General features: G+C 41.6%; 2 protein-coding genes across 2 annotated transcripts in view; both read right to left on the reverse strand.

Annotated features, from left to right (window-relative positions):
* Window positions 1–25,806, reverse strand: part of IPMK (inositol polyphosphate multikinase) — a 96,848-nt gene that overhangs the window by 43,498 nt on the left and 27,544 nt on the right. The gene's annotated exons all lie outside the window — the stretch shown is intronic.
* LOC139168391 (tigger transposable element-derived protein 1-like) lies at window positions 20,714–22,999 on the reverse strand. The gene is made up of 2 exons (XM_070753969.1): window positions 22,357–22,999; window positions 20,714–22,131 (listed from the first exon to the last, which is right to left on the reverse strand). Exons 1-2 carry the CDS (start codon window positions 22,763–22,765, stop codon window positions 20,780–20,782), a joined length of 1,761 nt encoding a protein of 586 aa, XP_070610070.1. The 5' UTR covers window positions 22,766–22,999; the 3' UTR covers window positions 20,714–20,779.

The raw sequence follows: 25,806 nt of genomic DNA on the forward strand, positions 1-25,806 counted from the left end.
TTATTCATGAGTTCCCGGTGTTCATCTTTTATTTTACTTAAGTCTGAGTGTTGTAGTAATTCTGAGATTAAATGGTCATCTATGTCCTCCTTTTTATACAGATTAGAAAAAAAAGTTCAATTATTTGTTTTTTATCATTGTGGGAGGTTTTTAAGATTCCCAGTTCATCATATAGAGCTTCGATATTTTTGTCTTTCTTCTGTTGGGCAAGCTGAAAAGATAGCCATCTACCAGGTTTATTGGCAAATTCAAATTGTTTTTGCCTGGAGCTTCTTAGTTTTCGGGATACTTCATCTTGGGTTATGTTTATTTCATGTTTAATCAAGTTTATTTCAGCTAGAATTTTATAATTAGTTGGATTTAATTGTAGTTTTTCTTCTATTTTTTTTATTTTAATATTTAGTGTATTCAAATTGAGTTTTGTTTTTTCCTTTTGGCTGTGTACGCAATGTAGATGCCTCTTGTGTAGGCTTTTAGGGTATCCCATAAATTTTTAGTTGTTGTTATTCCGTCCTGGTTAATTTGGAGAAAAATCTGTAATTCGTTTTTAATTAAATTTTGGAAATCTTTTTCATTAAGTACCGCTTGATTCATGGACCATCTTCGGAAATAGGAATTTGTGCAGGAATTATCAATTTCAGAGTTATACGGTTATGGTCCGCCCATGTATTCGGAAGTATCTGCACATGCATAATTTCGTTAATGATTTTAGGGGTGGACCAAACCATATCAATGCGTGACCATGATTTATGTGGGGCAGAGAAGAAAGTATATTCTAGACAGTTTGGGTTGTAATAGCGCCAGACATCTTGCAGTGCGAATTCAGTGCTTAAGTCTTGAAAGGTTGATGGTAATTGTTTTCTGGATTTAGCTTTAGAGCCTTTATAGTCCATTTTTTTGTTGAGTATCACATTGTAATCACCCATGATTTTCTAGTTTTAATTCCAAAACTTTTTTGTGGAGATTGGATAAAAATATAGATTGCCGAATCGATGGGGCATATATTGTAATTATATTTAGTTTTTTTAAACCCAAAGAAATTTGTATTATTAAAATCTGACCATTATTATCCGAATAAATTAATTTTGGGGCAATATTTGGCTTAACGTATACAACTATTCCTCTCTTTTTTTACATTTGCGAGTGCTATAAATTTTTCACCAAGTCTGGGACATGATAGTACCTCAGCATATCGGGATTTGATATGAATTTCTTGGAGGCAAATTAGATCAAAGTCTTGTTTTGTTAGTTTATGGAAAGTTTTCTTCCTCTTGGAAGGGGAATTTAGGCCATTAATATTTACAGAGAACAATGTTATTTCCTTGTGCTGGTAGTGGATTTCAACATTCTCATCTCTTCTCCTTTCTGGCTTCAGTTTGGGCTCTAGTTGTTGGGCCATATCTGTAATGTTCGTATCTTCTGGGATTATCTCTCGTCTCTTTGTCTGAAAGGGCATCCTCGGAACTAAATCGAACACTTGTAAGAGCTTTTATTAAGACTTACAAAGTGGCGCTCAAGGCGGCAAGATGCGCGTACCATGCCGCCTTGATTGCATCAGCGGAATCCCGCCCGGCCGCTCTGTTTAGGGTGACCCGCTCCCTTCTCAACCAGGGGGGAGTTGGGGAGCCCTTACAGAGTAGTGCCGAGGATTTTAACACGTTTTTCGCTGATAAAGTCGCTCGGATCCGGGCCGATCTCGACTCCAATTGTGTAACAGAGTCGACTGACAACGAGTCAGTCGAGGTGACTGGGGCACGTACTTGTCCACCTGTCTGGGAAGAGTTTGATCTGGTGACACCTGATGAAGTGGACAAGGCCATCGGAGCTGTGAGTTCCGCCACCTGTTTACTGGATCCGTGTCCCTCCTGGTTGGTTTCGGCCAGCAGGGAGGTGACACGGAGCTGGGCCCAGGAGATTACCAACGCTTCCTTGGGGAGGGGAGTTTTTCCATCACTCTATAAAGAAGCGCTTGTGCGCCCCCTCCTCAAGAAGCCCTCTCTGGACCCAGCCGTACTTAACAACTATCGTCCAGTCTCCAACCTTCCCTTTATGGGGAAGGTTGTCGAGAAGGTGGTGGCACTCCAGCTCCAGCGGTCCTTGGAAGAAGCCGATTATCTAGGTCCCCAACAGTCGGGTTTCAGGGCCGGTTACAGCACGGAAACCGCTTTGGTCGCGTTGATGGATGATCTCTGGCGGGCCCGGGACAGGGGTTTATCCTCTGTCCTGGTGCTCCTTGACCTCTCAGCGGCTTTCGATACCATCGACCATGGTATCCTTCTGCACCGGCTGGAGGGGTTGGGAGTGGGAGGCACTGTCCTTCAGTGGTTCTCCTCCTACCTCTCTGGCCGGTCGCAGTCGGTGTTAGTGGGGGGCCAGAGGTCGACTCCTAGGTTTCTCCCTTGTGGGGTGCCTCAGGGGTCGGTCCTCTCCCCCCTGCTATTCAACATCTACATGAAACCGCTGGGCGAGATCATCCAAGGACATGGGGTGAGGTATCATCAATATGCGGATGATACCCAGCTTTACATCTCCACCCCATGCCCAGTCAACGAAGCGGTGGAAGTGATGTGCCGGTGCCTGGAGGCTGTTGGGGCCTGGATGGGTGTCAACAGACTCAAGCTCAACCCGGATAAGACGGAGTGGCTGTGGGTTCTGCCTCCCAAGGACAATTCCATCTGTCCGTCCATCACCCTGGGGGGGGAATTATTGACCCCCTCAGAGAGGGTCCGCAACTTGGGCGTCCTCCTCGATCCACAGCTCACATTAGAACAACATCTTTCAGCTGTGGCGAGGGGGGCGTTTGCCCAGGTTCGCCTGGTGCACCAGTTGCGGCCCTATCTGGACCGGGACTCATTGCTCACAGTCACTCATGCCCTCATCACCTCGAGATTCGACTACTGTAATGCTCTCTACATGGGGCTACCTTTGAAAAGTGTTCGGAAACTTCAGATCGTGCAAAATGCAGCTGCGAGAGCAGTCATGGGCCTACCTAGGTATGCCCATGTTTCACCATCACTCCGCAGTCTGCATTGGTTGCCGATCAATTTCCGGTCACAATTCAAAGTGTTGGTTATGACCTTTAAAGCCCTTCATGGCATCGGACCAGAATATCTCCGAGACCGCCTCCTGCCGCACGAATCCCAGCGACCGATTAGGTCCCACAGAGTGGGCCTTCTCCGGGTCCCGTCAACTAAACAATGTCGGTTGGCGGGCCCCAGGGGAAGAGCCTTCTCTGTGGCGGCCCCGGCCCTCTGGAACCAACTCCCCCCGGAGATTAGAACTGCCCCTACTCTTCCTGCCTTCCGTAAACTCCTTAAAACCCACCTTTGCCGGCAGGCATGGGGGAACTGAAACATCTCCCCCGGGCACGTTTAATTTATGCATGGTATGTCTGTGTGTGTGACTGTTAGCATATGGGGTTTTTTAAATATTTAAATATTTTAAATCTGTCGGATTGCTTATGATTTGTTTTTTACATGTTGTGAGCCGCCCCGAGTCTTCGGAGAGGGGCGGCATACAAATCTAAGTAATAATAATAATAATAATAATAATAATAAATTCGTCAATACTGGTCTTGTCTTTTATTTCCTGTTCCAGGGGGTAGTGTTCTTCCACTATTTTAATAACATGCTCATGAAAATCTTTAGCCTCTTCTACTATGGTAATTTTATGTTTCTTTTCACTAAGAGATATGAGCATGCCCTCCGGGACTAGCCATCTGAAGGGTATTTTGTTCTTATTGAGTGTTAGTGCCAATGCCTGGTATGGTTTTCTTTTTTCCCTAACACGTCTTGGTATTTGGCGAAGTGTTATGATTTCTTTCAGTTTAAAAGAGACAGAGTTGTCTTTAGATGCATTATATATTTCATCTCTGAAGGTACGTTTCAAGAAGCGGATGTGAATTTCTCTAGGAAGTCGATTTCTCCTAGCATATGATATGGAAATCCTGTATATTTCATCCATTTGTTGTGTAATCTCTTGTGAGGTTTTGTTTGTCATAGTGGCTAGGATTTGTGCCATCACCTGGGGTAAATCTTCTTTCGTTTCAGTTACATTTTGAAATCTTAAATAGAACGCTGATTTTTCAAGTTCAAGATTTATAATGGCTTCTTCGAGATCTTTGTTTATGTACTCCGTTCTACCTTCAGCCTGTTGGAGGCGTATTTCTATTCTTTCATTGGTTTCTTCAATTTTTTGGATTTTTTAGTCATTTTTTGTAAGGATTTCATGAACCAGTTCCATCCTTCCATCGAGGTGACTGACCCGATCATCAGTTTTCTTTATATCCTCCTTCATTATTCCCATAGTGCCTGTCATTGCTTCATAGTTCCTGTCGATAGATTCTTGCATCCTAAGCATCATCTCCTGCAAAGAGGTTAATGTTGTAGACGTTGTCTGATCGACCGGGATTCTTTCGTTTGGTGGGTTTGGTGAATTGGGAGGATTATCGGAACTATGTTGAGTAGAAGGTGTTGAAGGCTGAGTAGCCGTCTTTCTCCAGGCCTTTGTTATTGTATTAGTATTGGAAGTAGACATTTTAAAATTTAATCCAAAAGTAATTCCAAATCAGTAGTTCAATAATACAAAGTAAGGTAGCAATAGGTTTTCGTATGTAGTAGAAAAGTGGTCACAAAACCACAGAAATGTTAAAGAATATAGATAAAGGTAAAACAGATAAATAAGTGTTGTGTGAAATATAGAAATATTATTAGAAATTTTCTCTAAGTATGAAAAAAGAGAATAAAAAAAGTAAAATAGTAAATAGAATCAGTAACCTTAAAAGGTATCAGCAATTCATTTACCAACAATCAAGTAGTATCTAATATAGTTAATATAAGAAAAGGAATATAAAAAGATAGTATCTCAAAATGTGACAATAATTAGTTTTGTTCCAATGATTATTATAAAAAAATAATTCTCAAAAGTAAATCTATATATAGCCCTATTATTTACTACATACTTCCTAATTTATTAAGTTTATATTTCCAGTTTTCAGATTTATATTTGTATACACAATATATAAAGTAAAGCAAATGTATATATATCTATAGCTTAGAACAACACAACACAACAGTATCAAGCAATGAATCACTAATAATTACTAAGCTATTACTAAACAGTTATCACTAAACAGTAATGAATAATAAGCAATAATTAATAATAATTAATAATTAATATATTAGTGAAGCAAAATCAATTAACTATGCATTGAATAACTAATATAGGACGAGCAAAAACAGTAGGTTGGAGTTTAAATATTATTGTTACTACTATATTTTTTTCCAAATATATAATTACTGTTCTTTAAATATATAATTAGTGTTAATTGACAAAAAACCTTATCCTTTAATCATTATCCTACAATGGGCAATTCCAAGAATTGGTTCTTCTTCTCCTTGTGTTCGGAATCAATAGTCTAAGTGGTGTAAAAGTAAATAGTCTTTTTCTGAAAAATCAGTAGAATTTGGAAATGATCGTAGCAAATGTCCAGTCCCTTGATGGTTAACGGAAATTGTGTATGTTTCATCACAGCTCAGTCAAATGTCAGCAGTTATCAGCAAGATAAAAGAATTAGAGTTTTTCTTCTGGAATCTTATAGGGTCGCCGAATGTTCTTGGTATTCAGAGTTGTTTGTAGATCTTTTTTTGTGTGTTATTTTTTGTTTTCTTTTTCCTTTCCCAGTCAAATGTTTCAACCATAAAAACACTCCGACATTGTATCAGAATTGAGTATAATCCAAATTATAATCCAAAGGTTCAAATGCGATTCAGTTGAAGTTCAGATAAGATCAATAGATAGATTAACAAAATAGTTAAGTAGATAAGAATAGGAATTGTAAATCCAAGGCTAGGAGAGAGAAAAAACAAAATATAAAGAGGAGATTTCGGTCTTCCGGTTTCATCTTTTTTTAGGGATTCACTCCGTCCACGATGTAATCCTTCACAGAATTCAAAGACTTCAAAAACTTCCACAAACCCTCGCAACTTCCAACGTCCAAATCAAAACAAAATCCCCACTGCTGCTCCTAATCAAGATTTTATCAGTCACAGTTATGTGTCACTTACTAGGACTTTTAATGTGGATGTTAAATATATGAAAATTTTGCGTCCCTTCTGATCGCCTACGCAGATCTTTTTGCTTCCATTGCCATTTGCAACGCAGTCGCCGCCTTCTAAATTATGGAAATCAGCTTCAGTCCAGATTGACACAAGCAGCAGGGACTCACTTTCTAAAACATTCTAATCATATCGATAGCAGCAAAAATATATCAGATTTCTCACTTTCAATTCCGTCTTGTCGTATATTCAGCAGCTTCCACAGAATATTTATTATACCTTTAATCATCTCCATCGGGGTCTGGGTCAATATAATTGCGTTGTCTGCAAATAGGTTTAATTTCATTTCTATTTCCCCTATTTTGTATCCCGCCCAAGTGTTATCTTGTCTTATCTTACTAGCTAACATCTCTATTGCTATTACAAATAACATTGGAGATAAAGGACATCCCTGCTTGGTGCCATTTAGCATTTTAATTTTTTGCGTTCTTTGTCCATTCACCCTTATATATGCTTCATTCCCTTTATAAATCTCTTTTATACTTTCACAAAATATATCCCTTATATTTAATTCCTTACATAGTTTATATACATAGCTATGGTTAACTTTATCAAAAGCTTTATAAACATCTAATTTCAAAATTCCTAATTTCCTTTTAGTAACGGTAGCATGGTGCATCACATTTATTACATTTCTAATTGGTTCACTTATTTTCCTTCCCTTCACAAATCCATATTGATCCTCTTCAATTATTTTTGGTAAAATATTTTCAAGTCTATTTGCCAATATCTTCATAAATATTTTATAATCTTAATTTGCCAAGCTGATAGGACGGTAGGACCCAGGCTCTCTTGAATCTCGATCCATCCTTGGATAATAACAATCTCTGAAAGCTTCCATGTCTGCGAGATAGCGCGAGTTAACAATATATTACTAAACCGTTTCTCCAAGTGCGGCAACAATACATTCATATAAGTTTTATAAAATTCCCCTGTAAACCCATCCAGACCCAGTGCTTTGGCTTGTTTTAACCCTTTAATTACTCTAGCAATTTCTTCTTGTGTGATTTCTGCATTCAATATTTATTTGTCTTCTTCGCTTACTATTTTCCCAACATTGAGGACTCCTATATTAACCTGCTCCTCTATACAAATCCTAATATTTTCTCATTATCTTCTCTAGCTGCTCTTTACCATATCTAACCTCTCCACTAGGGTCTATCAGTGATAATATACATGATTTTTCTTTCCTCTTCTTCAAATATCTTGTTGCATTGGTTTTGTCCCCCAACTCAATGTATGATATCTTACTGAATAATAAGTACTTCTATTTGGGATATCTGCATGGAGATCCACCATACAGTGGAACCTCGACATACGAGCAGCTCTACTTATGAGCTACTCGAGATAAGAGCTGGGAGGGGAGCGACATTTTTGTTCGCCTCAGGAGCTCACATTCGGGATACGAGCGCCAAGGAGCTGTCTCCTGAAGCCGAACGCTAACTTCCGCGTTCGGCTTCAGGAGACAGCTGCGAAGTGGCGTGCGTGTTTTAAAACATGGCAGCCGGCCTGGGGGGCTCGGGGGGAAGCCCCCGAGCCCCCCAGGCCGGCAGCGACGTTTTAAAACACGCGCGCCGCTTCGCAGCTGTCTCCTGAAGCCGAACGCTAACTTCCGCGTTCGGCGGTAGCGGGTTTTTTTGTTGTTGCACGGATTAATTGACTTTACATTGTTTCCTATGGGAAACAATGTTTCGTCATACGAGCATTCCGACTTACGAGCCTCCTTCCGGAACCAATTAGTCTCGTAAGTCGGGGTTCTACTGTATTAAGTCTACTATCCTACTATTTCCGATCCCATTTGTTAATTGCATATTAAAATCTCCTGCCAAAAACATTGTGCCCTCCATAAAGTTATCTAACTTCCTTTTTGTATTTATTATAAATTGGGGTTTTTTTTGCATTCGGGGCATAAATTGCTGCCAATGTCAACTTTTTTTGATTAATTTTCCCTTTAACAAACAACCACCTCCCTTCTCTATCTTTCTGAACTCCAACCTCTTCAAATAAAACCCTCTGATGAATAAGAATCGCCGTACCTTATCAGCAACAAAATAGAAAATAATGGTCAAATTACCCAAACACAACTTTCCACTCCACTTTAGAGAACAAAACCGCAAACAAATTTAAAAGAAGAAAATTAATAACACCAACACATAATTAAAAACATTAGAGTCGCACATACTGTCTGAATTTACTCCCTTTGATATCTACTACAAACACTAACAACTTAACTTTCATTCATCTCTAACATATACATCTACCACACACCACAAACTAACAAGTCGTCAAAATTCCAACTCCTGCTGCACTGCAGGTATTAACCCCCCCTTTCCCCCCCCCAAACCCCACTATACCTTTCCACATATCTCACAATGCTTACATTACCTTTTAAACTCATTACTGAATCAATATATGTAATACATAAAAATTTATATAATTTAAACTCAGTGTAATATGATTATGTTTAGTCTAATACCAAGAACTGTTATATATTAACCTATACATGACAAATATGTGATTTAGATATGTGTCTTTTTATCCTTTTTGTCTCTTTGTACTCCCCTATCCCCGTTCTTTTCTCAATAAAAAAAAAAGACTCGCCGTACCTCTACTATTTTGCATTCCTCGAGATTCTTATACCCATTTCCAATTTCTATCATTAATCAATTTATCCCTTCCTCCCCGTCTTTTATGTGTTTCTGTCAAAATCATAATATCCACCTTATTTTGCTTAGCCATTCTCAATATCCTGTAACGTTTTAAATCAGATCCCAAATCATTTACATTTAAAACCATTATATTACACTCATTCATAATATACAATAGTATCCCTTTCCCCCTCTTGTTTCACTCTTGATTTGCTTGTTTTCTCCTTCCTTACCACAGTCACACACACCCGTGCTCCCCCCACCAAAGGGGGAGAGGACAAGAAAAAACCTTGTCAAATCATGAGGCACTACTCCAGATTGCGTTCCCACTCTACTGAGCTCCACTTTCAACCCCTTTTAAATATAATTAAAGAGAAAAATTCCTCTCCCACCCTCCCTTATCCATTTAAATGATTCCTTCTTTTCCCTTTTTTAAACTTCCTTTACCTTTTTCCTTTCTCCCCCCAACAAAACTAAGAGTTAACACCGCATTCCAGAAACATCTCTGACGAAATCACTTCTTCGCTTTCTTATCCCGCTGGGCTCTTGTTTTTCTCTACTCCCTTGTAATGGCCTCCACCTGCCCGATTAACTCCTTCAGCTCTTTCTCCCTTTACCTTTCCTCCTCGTCTGGGGTACTGTGACCGCTGAAATAATCTTCTCTTCCTTCTCCTTATTCTGCTCTTTTTTGGCTCTACAGTCCCTCCTCCTTCTGCTCCTCGTGGCACACTCTCATGAAACTGAATACCCAGTTGATTCAATAATGTCTTTCCCTCCTACAATGACCGAGCTCTGAACATCTTGTTCTCTTGGAACACCAAAATGGCAGCTGGAAAACCCCAAGTAAACTTTTTCTACTTTGATATAGGCGGCTTGAAATTGGGCATAAGGCAGCTCTCGCTCTCAAGGTTTCCCAAGAGAGATCTCTCAGAACTCTTATCTTGTTCCCATCTTGTTTAAGACTGGCACAGCTTTTCAAATATTTGTAAATCTCCTCAGCTTTTTTCTTGCTGACCAAAGCCATAACAATGTCTCTTTGCCTCTCCCGGTTTCTACATGGGACAGCCCACTGGACACATAAAATATCATCAGAAAGAATCTGAGCACCCTGTGCTTGCATCCAACTTAGAATTGCTTCATTTAATTTTGAACCTGAAGCAAAATCTGGTCTAAATCCACACAGATGTAAATTCCTTCTCCTTTGGCGATCTTCCAAATTAGCAATTCTGTAATTCAATTGTTTAAAAGTCTCATCCTGAATTTTAGCTTGTTTTTCCAAACTTTGAATTTTTTCAGCTGCCACCTCTCCTTTCCTCTCCTTTGTTTTGAAGTCTAAAGAAAGATTTCCCAAAGCCGATTCCACTTTCTGAAACCTTTGTTCAAAGCCTGAAACAATTTGTAATAACTGATCCAGCTTCGTCTCGATCTTGCCAAGGCTAGGTTCAGACCCTCCAGCCATTTTATTAAGATTGATTGTACTCACTCGTAATAGCGAAAGAAGTCCCATCTGAGAAACTCAGATTCTCTTTGAACTCCTGAGAATGCTTTACGCCTCTGCTTTCCTTCAAGAAGGATTTATGATGTTTTAAGGAGGAATTTCCCCTTTATTTAATATATCACAATTAGAACTCGAAAAATGAGCGCGTCTAGCCTTGACTCATGCACAATCCATAGAAGAATGTATGAGGAGAAGGCATGACGGTCTATCTGGATTTCTAAGAGGAAAATGATATTAATTGAAATATAAAATGACATAATAACATAGAGGGAAGGGACCTTATTTTGCCCCAAATAACTACACAATAAGTTGTCTTGGGTGACATCTGTGAAAAAAAAATCAGGCACTGAGGCATGAAAATTTATTTATTTTTTATTTATTTATTTATTGTTTTTTGACTGCTGTGCCATCCAGTCCTGAAGGGACTGCTGCTCAGACACTGTACTTTTCCGCCCACACCGGGGGGGGGGGAAAGAGGGAATACTGGTTTTAACTATTACTTGGGGGTGGAAGAGGGGGTTGAAGAACTTAAGGACAGTGTTCAAATGTCTAAATACAGTGGTACCTCAAGATACGAACCCCTCGTCTTACGAACAACTCGTGATACGAACCCGGGGTTCAGAAATTTTTTGCCTCTTACGAACTTTTTTTGAGTTACGAACCGGCGTTCGGAGACTGCTGGGAAGCCGCGCGGCTGTTTTAAAAGGTAACAGCCGGGCGGCGGGGCTACCCAGAAGCCTCCCGAACGCCGGTTCGTAACTCGAACAAAGTTCGTAAGAAGAGGCAAAATTTTGCTGAACCCCGGGTTCGGTTCGGGAGGTTGCTGGGAAGCCCCCCAGGCCGGCTGCGACCTTTTAAAACACCCGCGCCGCTTCGCAGCTGTCTCCCGAAGCCGAAGGCGGAAGTTCGGCTTTAGCGTTTGGCTTCAGGAGACAGCTGCGAAGCGGCGCGGGTGTTTTAAAAGGTCGCAGCCGGCCTGGGGGGCTTGCCAGCAGCCCCCCGAACCCCGAACTTTTGCCGAACTTCCGGGTTCGGGGTTCGTGGGGGTGCTGGGAAGCCCCCCAGGCCGGCTGCGACCTTTTAAAACACCCGCGCCGCTTCGCAGCTGTCTCCCGAAGCCAAAGGCGAAAGTTCGGCTTTAGCGTTCGGCTTCAGGAGACAGCTGCGAAGCGGCGCAGGGGTTTTAAAAGGTCGCAGCCGGCCTGGGGGGCTTGCCAGCACTCCCCCGAACCCTGAACTTTTGCCGAACTTTCGGGTTCGGGGTTCGGGGGGGTGCTGGGAAGCCCCCCAGGCCGGCTGCGACCTTTTAAAACACCCGCGCCGCTTCGCAGCTGTCTCCCGAAGCCGAACGCGGAAGTTCGGCTTTAGCGTTCGGCTTCAGGAGACAGCTGGGAAGCGGCGCGGGTGTTTTAAAAGGTAGCAGCCGGCCTGGGGGGCTTGCCAGCACCCCCCCGAACTTTTGCCAAACTTCCGGGTTCGGGGTGGTGCTGGGAAGCCCCCCAGGCCGGCTGCGACCTTTTAAAACACCCGCGCCGCTTCGCAGCTGTCTCCCGAAGCCGAACGTGGAAGTTCGGCTTTAGCGTTCGGCTTCAGGAGACAGCTGGGAAGCGGCGCGGGTGTTTTAAAAGGTCGCAGCCGGCCTGGGGGGCTTGCCAGCACCCCCCCGAACCCTGAACTTTTGCCAAACTTCCGGGTTCGGGGTTCGGGGGGGTGCTGGGAAGCCCCCCAGGCCGGCTGCGACCTTTTAAAACACCCGCGCCGCTTCGCAGCTGTGCTGGGAAGCCCCCCAGGCCAGCTGTCACCTTTTAAAACAGCCGCGCGGCTTCCCAGCAGTCGCCGAAAGCCGTTTTTTTGCGGGGGGTTTTTTGGTTGCATGGATTAATTGACTTTACATTGTTTCCTATGGGAAACAATGTTTCGTCTTACGAACCTTTCGTCTTACGAACCTCCTCCTTGCACCAATTAAGTTCGTATCATGAGGTATTACTGTATATATTTTTACATTTTATTATAAAAGGTGATGAACACTATAAACCATTCCAACAAAATCCTGATTAAATTATCATGATGAATAATTGCTATGTAAATATGAGATGGCCATGAATACTTCTGATGTTTAATTTTTTTACATGTGATTCATTTATCATCAGTAAAATTGTACTTAGTCTAGTGCTTCTGTTTAGAAAGCATAGATAAGCCTTCTTTATTTAGGCAAGTATTTGTATAGGCTTAACAAGATTTTATATTAAATACACATGTAAATTATTTATTTATTCATTTATTTATTTTATTCAATTTTATGCCGCCCTTCTCCTTAGACTCTTCTAAGAAGAATTACAGTTATAATTTCCATGTGTGTCACAGTTGAATCAATATGTGACATTTAAAAACCATCATATTTAGTTGTTGTAAGCTATTTACAGAATCTGTTATGTATTCCCTATACAGTGGTACCTGAAGATACGAACCCCTCGTCTTACGAACAGCTGGGAAGCCGTGCGGCTGTTTTAAAAGGTGACAGCCGGGCGGCGGGGCTTCCCAGAAGCCTCCCGAACGCCGGTTCGTAACTCGAACAAAGTTCGTAAGAAGAGGCAAAATTTTGCTGAACCCCGGGTTCGATTCGGGAGGTTGCTGGGAAGCCCCCCAGGCCGGCTGCGACCTTTTAAAACAGCCGCGCCGCTTCCCAGCTGTCTCCCGAAGCCGAACGCGGAAGTTCGGCTTTAGCGTTCGGCTTCAGGAGACAGCTGGGAAGCGGCGCGGGTGTTTTAAAAGGTCGCAGCCGGCCTTGGGGGCTTGCCAGCACCCCCCCGAACCCCGAACCTGGGTTCGGGGGGTGCTGGCAAGCCCCCCAGGCAGGCTGCGACCTTTTAAAACACCTGCGCCGCTTCGCAGCTGTCTCCCGAAGCCAAACGTGGAAGTTGGGCTTTAGCGTTCGGCTTCAGGAGACAGCTGGGAAGCGGCACGGGTGTTTTAAAAGGTCGCAGCCGGCCTGGGGGGCTTGCCAGCACCCCCCCGAACCCTGAACCCAGGTTCAGGGGGGGTGCTGGGAAGCCCCCCAGGCCGGCTGTCACCTTTTAAAACACCCGCGCCGCTTCCCAGCAGTCGCCGAAAGCCGTTTTTTTGCGGGGGGGGGTTTTTGGTTGTACGGATTAATTGACTTTACATTGTTTCCTATGGGAAACAATGTTTCGTCTTACGAATCTTTCGTCTTACGAACCTCCTCCTTGCACCAATTAAGTTCGTATCATGAGGTATTACTGTATTAGAGAGTATTTAGTATAAAAACTTACATTCTGGAAAGAAAAAAAATTATCAATGATATGAATGATCATTTACTATATTAAATTAGTTTTGATTTAATTATTGTCTTTATTAATAGTTCTATCTTGATTTTTGTATTATTATTTTTGTATTATTATGAGTGGTTAAAAATATAATGCCATAATCTTTAAACAGTAAAAAGTAATAAAGGAAAATTTCAAAAAGTTGTCTCAAAACAGCAATACTTTTAATGATACACATAAATCTTTACTATCCCAAAATGGCATATAACTTCCTTGTTCATCTGATTAGATGGTATTCTAATCAGCATTGAAAAATGTGATTAAGTGCATCAGGAATGGAGACATACAACAGTTAAATGGCCAAATAGTTAAAGCTTTCAGAACCATTATACAATTTATTTATTTATTTTAAATAATTTTTATTACAATACAAAGATTAAAAAGAGCAGACATATAGTGTTGTACATATTGTATCATTTCACAGTATAATTATTATTTGTATAGTTGTTGTACTTAAATTCTAAAATACCTTATACAGAGCTGCCCCTAGTTCCCCCTCCCTCCTCATTGAACTATTAGCCTAACAGTTCTATTTTTTCCTTTTGATATCAATATACAGCTTATGGCATCAGCGGTTGTCACACATTTGTTCTATCATACAATTAATCTAAAGGCTGGTTTGATCTTAATTTTGTGTCTCGGATTGATTTTAAGAACATCTAGTTTATTTACTACCATTATTTTTTTCTTGTCTCGACCCAGTCATAATTTTTTTTCCAAATTTCATAATATTTTGATTCTTCTTTATTTTTAGGTTTTTGGGTTAATCTGTCCATTTCTGCACAGTCGTATATTTTTTTTATCATTTCTCTTTCTGATGGTGTTTCTTCTTTTTCCCAATTTTGTGCTATTGTAATTCTAATTGCAGTAATCATGTGCTGTATTAAATAATAATAGTCTTTTTTAAGTTTTTGATTTATTATGCCTAGAAGAAAGGTCTCTGGTTTTAATATCAGTTTAATTGTGGTAATTTTGAAGATCCATCTTTGGAGTTTTTTCCATGTCTTTTTTATTTGGGGACATGTCCACCATAAATGAAAGAAGGTCCCATTTTTATTTTTACACCTCCAGCAATTTGGTTTCAGGTTTGGATATATTTTGGCTAGTCTGGCTGGTGCTAAATGCCATCTGTAGAACATTTTTTTGGATATTTTCTTTATATGGAACAGATTTTGTTATTTTAACATTTTTCCACATTAATTCCTATTGTTCTAAATATATGTTATGTCCTACATTTTTAGCCCAACTAATCATATTTCCTTTAACTATTTCCGTTTCCATTTTATACTCAATTTAAAAGTTATATAGCCTGGTTATAAAAAAAATAATTCTTGACCTAATATTAACTTATCTAATACACCATCCTTTTCCTGAATTCCATTATTCTTTTTATCTTTATACCATTTTACCTGAATTTGTGTGTATGGCCACCAATCAATAATAATATTTTGTTTTTCTAATTGTTGTCTTGTTTTAATATTACCTTTCTCATCTAATATATGATTATAATTCACCAGTTTTTGGATTTGGAAAGTATTTGGATGTGTAAGTGCTTCCATACTAGAATACCATCTTGGAATTTTAACATAGTGTTCTCTTTTAGTCTTTATCCGTGTTGCCATTAAGGAGTCTCTAATTATATGATTTTTAAAATATGTTGGGACTTTGTTTTTTTCATTCCAAAGGAATCCATGCCACCCTTGTAAAATATCATGTCCTTCTAAAGCTAATAATCTTTGGTTTGTAAGTTCTATCCAATCTTTTATCCAAAGTAATGTTGATGTTTGATAATAACTTTCAAAATCTGGAAGTCCGAATCCACCTTGTTTGACTTTATCTTGTAAATATTTAAATCTTACTCTCGGTTTTTTCCCTTCCCATATGAATTTGGAGATTGTGCAGTTTAATTTTATAAACAAAAAAATTATTTAATTTTACTGGGATCGTTTGAAATAAATAAAGAAATTTTGGTAGAGTCGTCATTTTGATTGTGGAAATTCTCTCTGTAAGTGAAATGTGCAGTTTATTCCATCTGATTAATTGTTCTTCGGGTTTTTTTATTAATGTGTCATAATTGTCTTTTTTGATTGTGCTACATCTTTTGGTTAGTGTTATGCCTAAATACTTTACTTTGTTTACAGTTTGAATTCCTAAATTTCTCTCTAATTCTTGGTCTTGTTCTGGTTTCATGCTTTTGGTTATGATTTTAGTTTTTTGTTTATTAATTTTTAAACCTGCCACCTCTCCATATTGTTTTATTTCTCTCATTAGATGTTCACCTGCTTCTATTGGATCATCTATTATGAATACTAAATCATCCGCATAGGCCTGTACTTTAAATTCTTGTTTTCTTACCTTCAAACATGTAATCTTTGAGTTTATTCTTATTTGGTTTAACATTGTTTCGACTGATAATATATATAAAAGTGGAGATAGCGGACAACCTAGACGTATCCCTTTCCAAATTTGGAATGGTTCTGTTAGTTCACCATTAATTATAATTTTTGCAGATTGGATATGGTATATTGTTTATATCATTCGGGTAAATTTGGGGCCAAATTTCATTTTTTGTATTAATTCAAATATGAATTCCCATCTCAAATTATCAAATGCTTTCTGGGCGTCTAAGAACATAAGGGCTAGTTGTCTTTCGGAATGTATCTCATAGAATTCTAACACATCTTATATTGTTTCTTATATTGTTTCTTATATATCTTCCTGGCAGAAATCCATTTTGATCAATATGTATCCATTTATTCATAATTGGTTTCATTCTGTCTGCCATAATTGACATAAAAATCTTATAATCTACATTAAGGAGCGATATTGGTCTGTAGTTTCGTAGGTTTTGTTTTTTGGAGATATCCTTTGGTATTAGACTTACTAACGCCTGTGTCCATGTTGTCGGTATTATTTCCTGTTCTAGGACTTCATTAAATATAATTAATAATATTTCCCCTAGTTTCTTTTAGTTCTTTATAGAATTCCCCTGGTATCCCATCTGGGCCTGGTGTTTTATTGTTTTTTTGTTTCAATATTGCATTTTCCAATTCTATTAACGTTATTTTGTTGTTTAGTATTGTTCTATCTACTTCTGATATCTCTTCTAATTTTACATTTCCCAAGTACGTGTTTAGTTGTTCTTCTTTTATCTCTTCTTTTTGGTATAATTCTGTGTAATATTTAACTGCAATATTCTTTTCCTTTTCCATTGTTATTTCCATTTTCATCTTCTAATCTTTGTATATATCGTTCTTTTTTTAATTTGTATGCAAGCCATCTACCTGTTTTATTTGCGTTTTCAAATTCATGTTGTTTAGCTATCTTAAGTTTAACAGCGATTTCATCTTGTACTAGTAAATTGATATTGTGTTTTATTTTATCCCTTTCTTCTCTTAATTTCTCATTTTGTAGGTCTTTTTGCATTTCTATTTTTAGGTATTTTAATCTATTTTTATATTCATTCAATTTTTTATCCTTAGATTTTTTTGGTTTTGGCTGAATATGCTATTGTTAGCCCTCTTATATATGCTTTCGTGGTATCCCAGATATTCTGAATTGTAGTGTCACTGTTCCAATTGTCCTGAAAAAATAATTTAAGTTCTTGTTTAATGTAATTAATATAGTTTTGTTCTTTTATCAATACTTGGTTTATGGACCATCTGTGGTGTTCTTTCCTTGGTTCTTTTATTTTTATTGATATTGGATTATGGTCTGCCCATAAATTTGGTCCTATTTCGATTTCTTGAATGAGTTTCCCAATTTCTTTGTCTGCCCAAATCGTATCTATCCTTGACCAGGACTTCTGAGGTGGTGAGTAAAAGGTGTCTTCTAAATCCTGAGGGTGTCTCTCCCTCCATATATCTGAAAGTCTATATTCTCTCACCATCTCAAGAAATTCAACTGGTAAGGTTTTCCTCTCTTTAGATTTTTTAAAAATTGTTTTGTAATCTTTTTGGATATTATGTACCGCATTATAATCTCCAATAATACATATATTTTTCCTTTCCATCTGTCTTACATGTTCTTCTAATTTTTTATAAAATTCTTTCTGATTTGAGTTTGTAGTATAAATTACTATTAGGACTATTTCTAATCTTTACACTTAATATTCTTCCCTCCTTATCTGCGTAGGTTTTTTCAGGTTGAAGTTTTTACCTAATATATACAGCTATGCCCCTTCTTTTTGAATCTGTTAATGCTGTAAATAATTTTTGGATTCTTTGTTCATGGTTAACAATAATTTCTTGTATATTCTCCATTCGGTTCTCTAAACCTTCAATTTTGTCTGACATTTTTTCAAAGTTCTTATTTGTTTCTTCCTGGGTCAGTTTTATTGTTTCTTGAATTGCTGAAGCAGATTCCTGGCTCCGTACCATGAATTCCTGGATTAGATTTAATGACGCCTGTATTGTTTGAAGTGATGTTTTTTCCACTGTTGCCATTTCTATACTTGATTTTGTATTAAGTATAGGAGGGGTTCCAGGCAGTGTTCTCTCTAATTTTTTTTCGGGGTGAGCGGAAAAGTATAGTGTCTGAGCGGCAGTCCCTTTGGGACTGGGCGGCATATAAGTAGAAAGAAAGAAAGAATGAATGAGAGAGAGAGAGAAAGAGAAAGAAAGAAAGAGAGAGAGAGAGAGAAAGAAAGAAAGAAAGTGTGGGCGTGCGCTATCACACATGAGCGAGTTCTTGCATCCATAATTCTATCCTTTCTATCTCTCCTTCCCTCTTACCTCCCTCCCTCTTTCCTTTCTCCCTCTTTCCTTTCCTCCCTCCCTCTTTCCTTTCTATCTTTCTCTCCCCCTGCCTTTCTCCAAGCCCTTCCTTTTCCCTCTCCTTATCTAACTACCCCCTCTCCCTATTTTCTATCTCTCCCTCCCCCTTTCTCTCTCCCTTCCTTCATCTTTCTTTCCCTCTCTCTCTCCATCCCTCTTCCTTTCTCCCTTCCTTCCTTCCTTCCTCTCTTTTTTGCTCTTTCTCTCTCCCTCCTTCCCTCCCTCTATGTCTTTCCCATTCCCTCCTTCCCCCCTCTCTTTCTCTCTCTCTTGCTTTCTTTCCCTCTTTCTTTCTTGCTTTCTTTCTCTCTCATTCTCTCTCCCCCTTTTCTCTCTCTCTTTCTCTCTCATTCACCACGCCGGCAACAGAGAAAAAGAGAGAGAGAGAAGGAGAGAGAGTGGAGGGCACCGTTGTCTTCGCCTCCACCCAGCTCTGCAGCTAAGAGGCAGCAACCATCAACCCCCTGGCCCTCCCAGGCGTCCCCAGCGCCCGGGACTGTGTGGCTTTGCGCCATGAAGAAAAAACGGCTCCGGCAGCAGGGAAAAGTCGCCCGGGCTTCGGGAACGCCTGCCCTGCCTCTACTGCAGCCCCCTTGCTGGAAGTCTGGGACGAAAGCGCTCCCAGCGAAGGGGCTGCGAGAGGGGCGGGGCGGGCATTCCTGAAACGGACGAAGAAAGCCCTCTCTCGCAGCGAAAGTGCTCCCAGCCAGGGGGCTGCGAGTGAGGGCTTTCTCCGTCCATTTCGGGAAAGCCCGCCCCGCCCCTCTCGCAGCCCTCTGGCTGGGAGCACTTTCGTCCCAAGGAGCTGAAGCCGCCGCAAGAAGTCGCGCCCCAAGGCAGGGGGCGGCGGAGGAGGGGGAGGATCGGGCGGGGGGCAGGGCCAAGAGGCCAGGAGCGTGAGGGGGCCGGAGGCACCATGGAGAGGCAGGGGCGACCGCGGCTCCCTTCTACTGCCCACACCTCGCTGCCCCCCCCCCCCCGCAGGCTGGCAGGAGGATGGGGAGCGCGCGACCGAGGAAAAGAGTGCACGCGGGGGTATTTTGGAGCGTGCGCGCTCACGCGCGCAGCTTATAGGGAACAGTAGTTCCAGGTGTAGATTTCTTCTGGTATTTGGAAAAGTTCATTGACATACTCAAAGTTCTCTCTAGAAGTTCTCAAAATTTCCCTATATTTATCTTAAAATTAGTCTATAAATGATATAATCAGCGGTATTAACTAATTAGGAAAAGGAGTAATAACTTTGTTTTGGGAGATCAATCAATCCGACTTGTCAGGTTTTTCACACTTATCTCGGTTCTAAACTTATCAAGTATCAATCAATAGTTAATAAATAAATGTATAATAAATACAAACTTTAAAATTTCTAATTCTATATCTATATATACAGTGATCCCTCGATTAGCGCGGGGGTTACGTTCCAAGACCTCCCGCGCTAATCGATTTCCGCGTTATAGTGGTGCGGAAGTAAAAAACACCATCTGCGCATGCGCGCCATTTTTTTCATGGCCGCACATGCGCAGAAGGTGGAGCGATGCAAGTTCGGAGGCTGGCAATGCAATGGTGATTTTTCCGGGCTCCTCGCCGCTACCCCCCGCCCGCCCGATTCGCCCCTCTCACCGGCTTTCTTGGGGCAGCGCTGGCAGCAATGGCAATGGCAACCTTCCCTCCTTCCCTCCTTCCTCTCACCGGCTTTCTTGGGGCAGCGCTGGCGGCAATGGCAACCCTCCCTCCTTCCCTCCCTCCCTCCCTTCCTTCCTTCCTCTCACCGGCTTTCTTGGGGCAGCGCTGGCGGCAATGGCAACCCTCCCTCCTTCCCTCCCTCCCTCCCTCCTTCCTTCCTTCCTTCCTTCGTCTCACCGGCTTTCTTGGGGCAGCGCTGGCGGCAATGGCAAACCTCCCTCCTTCCCTCCCTCCCTCCTTCCTCTCACCGGCTTTCTTGGGGCAGCGCTGGCGGCAATGGCAATGGCAACCCTCCCTCCTTCCTTCCCTCCTTCCCTTCTCTCCCTCCCTCCTTCCCTCCCTCCCTCCTTCCCTTCTCTCCCTCCCTCCTTCCCTTCTCTCCCTCCCTCCTTCCCTTCTCTCCCTCCCTTCTCTCCCTCCTTTCTCAAAAAGCACTTAAATAACTACTGTACTGTGTAATGACAGAATAAAACCCCCCAGCCCTCACCTGTGTTTGAATTTCATTCACTCAGTCATTCATTCATTCATTCTTCTGTACAGTATGTACAGTACAGTACTGTATGCCACTCAGTCCCAACACTTTTAACCCATAAATTACCATTTCCCATCCCCTTAATTACCATTACTGTACACATTGAATAAGACTCTTAAGTTATGAACAATAACATATTTATTTACATTTTTTGGGGTGGGGTGGGGGTTAGCATAACTGGGATAACTAGGGATCTTCTTCTATCACCATTTCTACAATGGACGCTGCAGGTGATGGTGTGACAGACCTCTTGGTTTTTGTGACAAACATGGTCATGGGCAGTTGTTGGTGCTGTTTCTTTTTCTGGCCTAACATGGATCTGTATGGTGCAAAGATGTTGTCAAGGGAGGCGTTAAACTGTATAGAGCGAGTCATGTTGGGATCCCAAAGTTCCGCCATGCGTTGCAGATGTGCAGCAGTTCTGTTCATTTCTGCAAGCCGCTCAAGCGTTAGGCCAATATCTTCTTCTTCCTCAGCTTCTTCAGCTCCCTCTTCCTCCTCTTCTTCACTCGCTGACCTGGTCAGCTCCTCCAGATCTTTGTCTGTCAGCGGTAGGCCATGCTCATCAAGCAAACCATTGACTTCCTCTGGTGTCATGTCAACAAAGCCTTCTCCACCCAGTGCCTGTGCCAGCTTCACAGAGGTCTGGACTGCAGCATCTTGGATTTCTTCGGGAGCAAATCCCTTGTAATCATGCACCACTTCTGGCCACAATTTCCTCCAGCAGGCATTCATTGTCTGTGTCTTCATATCCATTAAGGCATTCTGAATGTTCTTCAGACAAGATGCAATTGTGTACTGACGCCAGTAGGCCTTCAATGTGAAGTTTTCATCAGCATCCATTGCTTCCACGATGCTTCCAAGAGAATTGCGCGTGTACAGTGCCTTAAATGCACGGATAATACCTTGATCCATCGGCTGGATAAGCGATGTGGTGTTTGGTGGCAAGAATTCGACTTGCACTCCATCATGTTCATGGTCCAGGTGATCATGGCCTCCAGCATTGTCCATTAGGAGAAGCACTTTGAAATCGAGTCCTTTGCGAGCCAAATACACCTCCACCTGTGGGATGAAGCACTGATGAAACCAGTCCCGCGTGAGGGGTTTTGTAATCCATGCTTTAGGATTATGCATCCAGTACACTGGCAATGAATTCTTGTTTCTGTTCTTGAGGGCTCTTGGATTTCGTGACTTATAGATTAGCCCTGGCTTCATCAAAAAGCCTGCTGCATTCCCACACATGATCAAAGTCACTCGATCTTTCATGGCCTTAAAGCCAGGGGCTTTGGCTTCATCTTGCATCAAGAAAGTCCTTGAAGGCATCCTCTTCCAGAACAGGCCTGTTTCGTCCATGTTGAACACCTGTTCTGGAAGGTAGCCCCCTTCTGCAATTAGGTCTTTAAACGTGCCCTGGACAAAGTTTTCTGCTGCACCTGTATCTGCTGAGGCAGCTTCTCCATGCAATGACACACTCTTCAGGCCATAGCGCCGTTGAAATTTCTCAAACCACCCTTTGCTTGCTGTGAATGTGGCTGGGGCTGAAGAAGCAGAAGAATGACAGGAAAGGGAGAGAGAAGTGACTTGAATGAAAGCATACAGAGTAAATGCCCACCTCCTTCCCTCCCTCCTTCCCTCCTTCCTTCCTTCCTTCCTTCCCTCCTTCCCTCCCTCCTTCCCTCCCTCCTTCCCTCCTTCCCTGCTCCTTCCTTAAAAAACACTTAAATACAGTATGTAATGACAGAATAAAAAACCCCAGCCCTTACCTGCGTTTCCCTCATCTGCATCGCCTTCTTCTGTGTCTTCAAGACGGTTGTACAATTGTTGTGCCTTGGTTCTTATGGTGTTGGTATCCAAAGCAATGCTCTTTTTGCAGCAGTCTTGTACCCACAGGGACAAAGCAGCTTCCATCTTCATAAGGCGTTTGTTTCTAGGCGTCACCATTCTTTTTGCAGCCTTGTTGAATGCCATCAGAGAACTTTGCCTTATCTTTTTCTCGTCGTTCCGAATGGTTCGCACACTCGATTCGTTGATCCCATACTGCCGACCAACATCTGCATAAGAGCGTCCCTCTTTCAGCATGTCCAAAATGTCAATTTTCTCTTTAATTGTGAGTATCCTCCTGCTCTTTTTAGCGTCGCCGCCTCCACTCCGTGTGCAACGTTTAGGAGGCATCTTCCAACAAGTCTGAACAAGTTCCAACAGTTGCAAAGCTTTTTTTTGCGTTTGCAACGATTGGTCGAGATTTTGGCCAATCAGCAATCAGTATGACGTCATCGGGCGGGAAAAACCGTAGTGTAGAGAAAAAACCGTGGACTTATTTTTTAATTAATATTTTTTGAAAAACCGCGTTGCAGCGTTTCGCGCTAATCGAGACCGTGCTAATCGAGGGATCACTGTATATCTTAATTAATCAGTAAATATATCAATAAATATAATCAATAATACTTAATAACAATAAATGATTTACTTCAAAATTAATTTTTCTTAATATGATTAAATTAATATATATTATATGGTATATAAATTGAAGTTTGTTCAGCACTTGTATTATGTTCACTATAATCACTATATATATAATTAATCAGTTAACACCTTACTATTTTACTATCTTAATCACACAATTTCCCCCAAGTTCAACTCAAACAGAAGTAAATATAAAAATAAAAATAGGAGAAAGAAAAGAAAAAAACAAACAAACTAACAAACAAACAATTATAATAGGGTGAATAATAGAAGGGAAAAGTAAGAGGGCGAACAAGTGGAGGAAAATCAGGGAAAGTAAAAAAGTAAAAAAAAAGAAAAGGGAAAAAAAGCCAGGGAGAGGAGGAGAAAAGGGGGAAGGGGTGGGGGAAGAACAGGGGAGAGAAAGAGCAGAGATTCACAATTAAACAGCAGCAATCAGAATTAGATTATCAAACTACATATAAATACTTAAATTATCCTGTGGAAAAAGAGTGGCGTCTCCAGTCTTTTAGTCACGTACACACCAGTTTACGCTTCCTCTCCCAAACTTTCTCGATTTACCAAATTACCGTATATACTCGAGTATAAGCCGACCCGAGTATAAGCCGAGGCACCATTTTTTGGCACAAAAACTGGGAAAACTTATTGACCCGAGTATAAGCCGAGGTTAGAAAATGCAGTGGTTACTGGTAACTTATAAAAATGGAAACCAATAAAATTACATTAAATGAGACATCGGTAGATTAAATGTTTTAGAATATTTATTTTAAAGAGGGTAAACAATATTTATTTCAAAGTGGGTAAATAAAAGCAATCTGATATTTACAATAAATTAAATAAAATTAAATAAATTAAAAAGTAAAAAAAGTAGTTCAATCAGCAACCAAGCTAAAACCTATGAGTCAAAATCCCTCAAAACAGTATTTTAGAGACTTAATTTTTCTCTCTATAATCCAATGATAAAGTAGAGAGAAGAACAAAACAATATTTTTTCAAATTCAAATTGCACAATAATTTCACAAAATTCTTTTTCCCATCTAAGAATAAAAGATTTTCAGAGACATAAAAATTGCATAACATTCTACCAAACTACCCCAAGCCATGCAGCCAAGTTAATTACTGAGTAAATTTATGTACAGGATTGCATATTAAATCAACTCTTTATTCTGAGTTAAGCCTTACAGATTTCAATAGGACTTACTTACAGGCAACTGCACAGATGGACTGCAGTTTTAAGCATATCTATCAGCAAGTTCCCAAAAAACTGAGACTTATTCTGAGGTAAATCCACACAGAAATAACAATAGATTTAAATCCAAGAGGTAAATATTAATATTATTTTAACACTAAAACTTAATGCTAAGTGAGTACAGAAATGCTAAACATCTTAAGTATTCATGAATCTCTATGGGGTAGAAGAAAGCAGCATAATGTATCTTATTTTTACAATCTACTGGCAGGCTAAAATTAGTACGATTGTATATTGCTTGTACCATAACAAATCTACAGAATGAATCCAACAAAGCCCTTAAAAAGTACTCAATTCCTTTTTCTTTTTCTTCTACCCTTCTTCCTTCTCTCTCTCTCTCTCTCTGTGTCTCTTGAGAGAGAGGGGGAGGGAGGGGGGAACTTTATCAAAGTTCTATAGAAAGGAGACTTTGAAAAAAAGCAGAGAGAGAACTTACCTCAAAATCTAATCAGGGAATTAGTGCAGTAATTGTACAAGCTGGAAACTTTGCTGGACCCGGGGAAGGGAAGGCCGCTACAAGATGCCGGCAGGAGCTCCAAGAGGGAAGTAAAAGGGGGCTCCGAGTGACGCAGCAAAGTTGCCAGCCAACTGCTCCAACGGCGTGCGAGAGAGGAACAGACGATGGGAAGTCAGGGGGGAGGGGATTCCTGCTTCATGAGTCCCCCCCCACCTTCGCATCGTCTGTTCCTCAACTTTGCTGCGTCACTCGGAGCCCCGTTTTACTTCTCTCTTGGAGCTCCTGTCGGCGCCTTGCAGCTACCTTCCCTTCTCCGGTCGCTCTCTCTCCCTCCCTCCCAGCAGGCGCTCCTTTTCTCTCTCTCTCAGTCATCAGTCACTCCACGCCTGAGCCAAGCCAGCGGCGCCCGGGAAGTCTCCCTCCCGCCCGCCCGCCCGCCCTTCTTTCTCTGCCTCGCAGATGGAGTCGCCGGCTTGACTTACCCCAGTGACTCCCGGCCATGTCTTCTCACAGCGGGCGGAGAGGCCGGGAGCGGCCGGATCCCGCGGGGGAGGAAGATCTGCCCGTCTACCTGGCGCGCCCGGGCACCGCCGACCAAGTGCCCCGCCAGAAGTATGGCGGGATGTTCTGCAACGTGGAGGGCGCCTTCGAGAGCAAGACGTTGGACTTCGCGGCGCTCAGCGTGGGGCAGCGCGGAGCCCGCCGCGCCCCATCTCGGGACCACCAGGAGCCCCAGCAACAGCACTCTCCGGCGGAGGCAACCCCGAAGGAGCCCCCGGCCGGCGGCGTGGAAATCTGGCCCCCCTCAGGCAAACAGCGCCTGCAAAACCTCAGAGAAGGGGCGGAGGAGGGGAGTCTCCCCCCCGGCGAGGGATGGAGGAGGAGGAGGATGGGTGGCTTTGCGAGCATGGCTGAAGGGGGGGGGGGTGTTAAAAGACGCCGCCTTACTCCAGATGCACGGGTGTGGAGGGGGATGCTCGGACCGTTTGCCGGAGAGTCAATCCCGCCCTCCCCGGGGGTGATGTGCACTAGACGGGAGCGCGG

This window comes from Erythrolamprus reginae, chromosome 5 (assembly GCF_031021105.1).
Source record: "Erythrolamprus reginae isolate rEryReg1 chromosome 5, rEryReg1.hap1, whole genome shotgun sequence".
Classification (NCBI taxonomy): Eukaryota; Metazoa; Chordata; class Lepidosauria; order Squamata; family Dipsadidae; genus Erythrolamprus; species Erythrolamprus reginae.

Excerpts from the sequence above, each read along its gene's own strand:
- LOC139168391 (XM_070753969.1), bottom strand. The coding sequence starts at position 22,765 with ATGCCTCCTAAACGTTGCACACGGAGTGGAGGCGGCGACGCTAAAAAG. Across the intron at positions 22,132-22,356 it reads TGCAGATGAGGGAAACGCAG|CCCCAGCCACATTCACAGCA; the intron begins GTAAGGGCTGGG and ends CTGCTTCTTCAG.